The sequence below is a fragment of the Agelaius phoeniceus genome, chromosome 21 (assembly GCF_051311805.1).
Source record: "Agelaius phoeniceus isolate bAgePho1 chromosome 21, bAgePho1.hap1, whole genome shotgun sequence".
Lineage (NCBI taxonomy): Eukaryota > Metazoa > Chordata > Aves > Passeriformes > Icteridae > Agelaius > Agelaius phoeniceus.
Window position 1 is genome coordinate 6,962,916 of NC_135285.1, and position 6,582 is coordinate 6,969,497.

The window sequence follows — 6,582 nt, forward strand, 5'->3', positions numbered from 1 at the left end:
TGAAGTGTCATGGCTTGATCTCCATTTCTGCTCATGAAACAGTCCTTTCCATTCCCCACAAAGGATGACATCAGGAAAATGAACGAGGAGCCTGGGGATGGAGGTGGGTTACAGAGGTGCCTTATTAATTCAGAGGGTCAGTGATTCAAAAGACAGCAATAGCACAGGGACTAAAGCAAAGGCTTCTTCCTATTTATCTTCTTCACAGCGTGAAGTTTAGACAAATCTCCAGATGTGAGGAGGGGAATCTGAACACAAACATGTAGTGTTTGTATGTCACTCTTCCAGTCAGAAACCCGCAGGGAAAGTAGTTTGGCAGTCACCTCAGAAATGAATGGATGCAGGATCATGGGCCACGAGTGTGGCTGCACTTGCTCTATTTCTGCTCTGAAGTTGTGTCTGTTTACAGAACCTGCACCTTTTGGAGGTGCTGAACTGGTTGGATCCTGTAGGAAAATGGGTTATTCTGGCTCTTGGAGCAATGCTGAAAAAACTTCCCTTTTCCCTTGCAGACCTCCTGGATCATGAACCTGCTGTTTCTCCCTTGCTCCCACGGAAGGAGAGGGTGGCCCTGGAGAGCAGTTTGAATGAAGATGAGCGGCTGCTTCCAAAAGACAAAAAGCACAACCTCTTCAGTGCCCTGATCAAGAAGAAGAAGAAAACTGCCCCCACCCCTCCAAAACGGAGCAGCTCCTTCAGGGAGATGGACGGACACTCGGAGCGCAGGGCGGGCGGGGAGGAGGAGTGCAGGGATGCTGGGAATGGAGCTTTCATTGCTCCCCCTGCAGACACAGCTGAGCCCTCCAAGTTCCAGGGCCCAAGCAATGGGGCTGGTGTCACCAATGGGGTTGTGGCTGGGAACTCTGGGTTCTTATCTCCCCACCTGCGGAAGAAGTCCAGCACGATGAGCAGCAGTCGAGGGGTGGCTGGTGAGGAGGAGAGCAGTTCCAACTCCAGCAAGCGATTCCTGAGGTCCTGCTCAGCCTCCTGTGTGCCCCATGGAGCCAAGGACACAGAGTGGAAATCTGTGACCCTGCCTCGGGATTTGCAGTCCACGGGACGCCAGTTTGATTCCTCCACTTTCGGGGGGCACAAGAGCGAGAAGCCGGCGCTGCCTCGGAAGCGGGCGAATGAGACCAAGGCTGAAATTGCTGTCAAGGGAACAGTCACCCCTCCTCCACGGCTGCTTAAGAAGAATGAAGAGACTGCTGATGATGTGTTCAAAGATGCAGAGTCCAGCCCTGGCTCCAGCCCTCCCACCCTGACACCAAAACTTGGCCGTAGGCAGCCTGCTGCCCCTCCTTCCTCCAGCGGGCTCCACAAGGATGATGGAGTCAAATCCAGTGCCTTAGGTACCACTGTGATGATGGACCAAGGTTCTGCTGCCAAACCCAACCCTGCTGGGTTCGTGGGGGCCAGCAAAGCTTCCTCTGAGGAGCCACGCCTGAGGAGGCTCAAGCAGACCTCGGAGTCAGCAGGGAAGGACAAAGGGAAGTTATCGAAGCTGAAACCAGCCCCTCCACTCCCACTGTCTTCATCCTCCATTGCCAAGCCTGGGAAGGTTTCTCACAGTCCCAGCCATGAAGCAGCAGCAGATGTGGTGTCTGGGCCGAAATCCAAACAGTTGACTCAGGTTGGAGAGGCTGCAGGCAGTGATGCTGTCAAGCCAAACCAGTCAGGGGAAGGTGTGAAAAAGCTGGGGATCCCCTCTGTACCAAAGCCACAATCCTCTACAAAGCTGCTGCTGAGCACAGCAACCCCAGCTGCCTCTTCCTCATCCATACCCTCTGCCCCAGGCGGGGACCAGACATCACCCACAGCCTTCATCCCCCTCATATCCACCAGGGTCTCGCTGAGGAAGACCCGGCAGCCCCCGGAAAGGATTGCCAGCGGCACCATCACCAAAGGGGTGGTGTTGGAAAGCACCGAGGCGCTGCGGCTCGCCATCAGCAAGAACTCTGAGCAGATGGCCAGCCACAGCGCCGTCCTGGAGGCTGGCAAGAACCTCTACACCTTCTGTGTGAGCTACGTGGACTCCATTCAGCAGATGAGGAACAAATTTGCCTTTCGGGAGGCCATCAATAAGCTGGAGAACAACCTGAGGGAGCTCCAGATCTGCCCCGCCAGCGCTGGCAGTGGCCCCGCCGCCACCCAGGACTTTAGCAAACTGCTCAGCTCCGTGAAAGAAATCAGCGACATCGTCCAGAGGTAGCAAGAAATCGGGCTGGAAAACAAACCATGAATCAATCAATCACAATGGGCCAAAGCCAGCTGTGGAGAGAGTAACGTGTGGACTGACAAAGGAGAGGGGCGTTGAGGTTAGGGCTGTGCCAAGGACACGGACTGTGCATGGACACCCCAGCTCCAAAGGGCAGGGCTGTGTTCAGGAGGCACTTCCCACCCTCTGAACCCACATTCCCTGTGTTTCATATACTTGTAATCGTCTTATCTGTGGAGTTCTTGCCTTGTGGACTACGAGTCTAAATGCTGATGTCACACCATGCCTTTTTATTAATATTTTATTGTTCTGGACAGACCATTGAGACTGAAGCCAGACTGATGGACACTGAGATGACATCCTCCTCAGGAGGACTTCGTACTGCATTTTTGTCCCCTCCTTCTGCCCCCTGTACATGAGGATGAGTGTTTGGATAGCAACATACCCACTGCATTTCTTGGGAGAGTTTGCCCAGCACATGGTCCTGGCCCAAGTCTGACATTTACCTGACACTAATGCAACAGATTTGGTGCTTGGGAGGGAAGGGGGGAAGATTATTAATGTAAGGTTTTTTTAACGACAGGATGCTACAAGTGATGATTGCCCAAATTCTTCCTCTGATTGCACCTGCTACCCTTGGTTTCTGTGTTTTCAGTAGTTTCTCAGTGTTGTTGAGCTCCAGTGCATTGCTTGGGCTCACAGTGTTGGAGGCAGCACCCGCTGGTGTCACAGCCCTGGAGCCTGTTTGTGGATCTCCCTTGGCTGCAGAACAGGCCTGGGGAAGGTCAGGAGGAGGATGTGGCCCTCTGGTGATGGCTGGCACTAATCATGCTGGTCTTTGGGGTGGGGGTCCCAGAGCTTGGGCAGCTGGGAGGGTGGCACTGGGAGGAGATGGCTCAGGGTGAGCCACCCACATCCAGCTGCTGCTCTGGCTGAGTCTGCACCTCTCAGTGGGTGAGAGCTGCTGTGCTGTGCCTCCATTGAATCTCCAGCTGTTTGTGTAGTGAAGGGAGATGGAGCCTGGCCCCTGCCCTCCTGCAGTGCCTTTCTGTGCCCCTGGAATCCTCTGGCAGGAGCTCCAGTGCTCTGGGGTTGAAAGCATTCCCACCCTCATGCCAGTGTGGTTCCATCCAGCATCAAACAAGGATCTGTGGAGACTGCAGACACTTCCCTGGGGTGCATCTCCCCAGAAAACTGCCACACCATGCTGACAGCAAGACTCCAGGCCTTCCTTGCCAAGGTCCTGTGACCTTCCCAGTTAATGCTGGGAACTAATTGTGACTGGTGACAATAGTGAAAGAACAAGGTTTAGGGCTATTAACAGTGCAATTTAACTCCTCTTAACAGTTCCAAACATGAGAAAAAACACATTTCCCATTTTCTGTTCCCCTGTAACTCGTGACCCCTCTTGTGTATCTTAAACACTAACTGCCTTCAATTGTATTTTATGCTGTTCTCTTTGGAACTGTTTGTTTTGTATATGATTTCTAGTAGTTCACTCGTGTGTGTTCATGCCACTTCTCGCCCTCACAAACAGCCATGACTTAACATGTGACAAATGTTCAAAAGAAAATACACACTTCTGCCACAGGCTGCCTTTAAAAATGTAAGAAAAACCCCAACCTTTGAATTGTCTCTTTCCTGGAGGTACTGTTTTTACTTTGATAACATATTGTGCCACTATATTATACATTTGTATCTTGTTATTACACACTTTTGTAGACTTGTCTTTTTTACAGTGTGTAAATAGCTCTGTCCTTCATCTCTGTGATACTTAAGGGGGTCGTTTCCCCTTTAATTTAGTCCAGTACAGATTGTTTCTGTACATGACTTTCAATTCTTCTCTCTTTCTCTATTTCCATTTTTTTGATTTGTTTTTTTATTCCAGTCTCTCTTGCGTAGTATATTTAAAAATAAATCAGTGTTGAGGAAAACTGGTGTTTGTCTGTCAGTGAGGCTTTTCCAACCCAGCTCACTCCCCTTAGGGTCCTCATCCAAAACCAGGAGTTTCTTGTTTGGGTGGTTCACTGTGACCCTTCAGCACAGTGGGATGGTCAGAGCCAGGCCAGCAGCCCCTTCCCATGTTCCTTTGATCTGGCTCTGAAAAGCCAGGAGAGAAAAGAGCTGCCCAGATTAAGACTGTGTCATCACCTCTTCTAAATCAAACACTTTGCTGTTGTCTTCAAGGAGATTTATATCAGAGATTTGACTAAACTTTTCCTCTGTTAATGGTTTGTATTCTGTAATTCAGCTGCTGATGTGTTTTCCTCCTCCTCCTCCTCTGCTCTGAAATGACCCATGAGTTTCTATCCTCATGCAGTTCCCTCCCTCATCTCTGCTTGCCCATTCTTATTTTCTGTTTCCCTTCAGCCTTTCTAGCAAACCTCGGGGGAGGGACATTTCCAGGCACTGAGCAGCCTCTAAAATCAGCCACTGCTTTGATTAATGAAGATGCTGAAGACTAAAAAAGGATGAGAAGAAAACAAGGGCAGGTGACAGTGTGCAGTGTCCCACAGTTCCACAGTGATGTTTCAGGGTCGTAACCCAGTTCTCTGCATTTCTAATCCTCTCAGCAAGTCCCTGGTGAAATCTGTGGGTCCTGGCTGAAGGGGAACAAGGCTGATGGGAAACCTTGGGCTGCTGCTGATGAGGCTGAAGAAGGTGAAGGAGAAGCAGGAGGATGCACTGGTGAATATAAACAAAATTAATGGCCTGCCCTTGGAAGGCACAGGCACAGCCAAGGGGTCTGCAGCACTCAGGGAGTTCTGGGTTGGATTGTGACCAACACCCTGGCCAAGGTCTAAACTTGAATCAGGTGAGTTGCTGTGGGCTGAGGGAAGATGGAGAAGCTTCACCTGCCCCTAAATGCTGTCACTGCTGGTGATTCCCATCCCTGCTGCCTTAGGGACTGCTCTGTGGTGTCGTGGGAAGGCAGAGGCTGGTTGACCTGGCTGGGGAAAGCCCCTGGATCTTTGGTGTTGGGAGTAAAAGAGAGGGGATTAAAGGCTAAATTTAGCTGAGTACAGTAGGAGTTGATTTAACAGATCGATGCATTTAACAGTTTGATTGCTCCAATTTTCAAGGCTATTGAGCTTGAAAGTGAGAGTGCTCTGGGGGAAAAATAGCTGTGTTTGTGGTTTTGTTTTGGTTTTCGTGTCTTTGAAATTACAATGTTCACTCTTTTAAGTTTTCATTTAATGTCAGCTTGCTTTTTGTTGGGAAGTTGCTTGTCACGAGATGTAAAACGTGGTCGGTGTTTCGTGCTCACTCTTTGTCTTGCAAATCCCATGTTTGCATGGTCAGGCTGGCATGGCAGCCTGGCTGGGCCAGTGGTGTTTCCAGGTGTGCCAGGCTGGTCAGGGACAGCCACAGCCTCTCCCTTGGCTGAGATTCATCCCTCCACAATTGGAAATAGAGGAAAACAGACCTAAGCACAGTGTCAGCTCTGAGGAGAGGGTTCCTGTCATCATCACCTGTGCACCTAAAAGCAGGCTGGCAGCAGAGGGGACACCACACTCCTTGTCTGAGGGTGACACCTGGCCTGGCTGGGCTGCTGGGAATGACACTCCCAGGACAATTCCTGGTCAGTCCTGATGCCCTGGCAGTGCCAATGCCCCTAAAGCTGTGGGTGAGGGACAGCCCTCAGTCATCTCTGGGCTCAGGGCTGTCCTCCCTGGCAGTGCTGCTCAGTGCTCGATGGCAGATCCAGCTCAGCAGAAAGCTGACCTGCAAACCAGGCTGTGCTGAACGTCTGCCCAGCAATCACCCCCTCCTTGAGGGTTCTGTGTTTGTCCTGGCATCTGTTCTGCTGTAAAGGTCCCACCTGTGCTCCTGCAGCCTGCATGACCCAGTTGTGATACACAGAGCCTCTTCGTGAGTCCCTGGGATGCAATTAATCCAGGCTCTCCTCTGCAGAGGATCCTTTGGGTTTCTGAGATTTGCTGTTCCTGTTGTGTGTGTGTTTGTAGCTCTGCCAGGGCTGGAGGAGCAGTGAGGGGCAGCCCATGGGAGTGGAGCAGAGGCCAGAGGAGGGCCAAGGGCTGTGCCTGGGCAGGGAGGGTTAATGGGGCACTTCATGGCCAGTCCCAGCTGTGGGGGCAATGCCTGTGCTGCTGTCTCTGGCCACCTGTAGAGGAATCCAGGCCCTGTTTGATCCAGCTCCTTGAGGGTGGGTGAGTTCTGAGCTCTCCACCCTCAGAGATGTTCAGGGTGTCCCTTTGGGAGCTGCTCCCCCCACAAGGAGGAGGAGGAGAGGAGCTGGGCAGGGGTGCAGCTTCCTGTGGGAGCTGGGTGGAGATGATGTGTCCAGGGAGCAGGGGGGGCTTTCAGCCCCTCAGGGCTCCTTCTTGGCGTGTTCCCCCCTC

At 51.8% G+C, this 6,582-nt stretch overlaps 1 protein-coding gene across 2 annotated transcripts in view; it reads left to right on the forward strand.

Moving 5' to 3' along the window:
* ABL1 (ABL proto-oncogene 1, non-receptor tyrosine kinase) overlaps nucleotides 1–4,152 on the forward strand; it is a 77,923-nt gene extending 73,771 nt beyond the window's left edge. For both annotated transcript variants that reach the window (XM_054646599.2, XM_077189100.1), the window contains exon 11: nucleotides 513–4,152. In XM_054646599.2, coding sequence (XP_054502574.2) covers nucleotides 513–2,212 — 1,700 coding nt within the window. In that variant the 3' untranslated portion in view covers nucleotides 2,213–4,152. The remainder of the gene's footprint in view (nucleotides 1–512) is intronic.
* The last annotated feature ends 2,430 nt before the right edge of the window (nucleotides 4,153–6,582 follow it).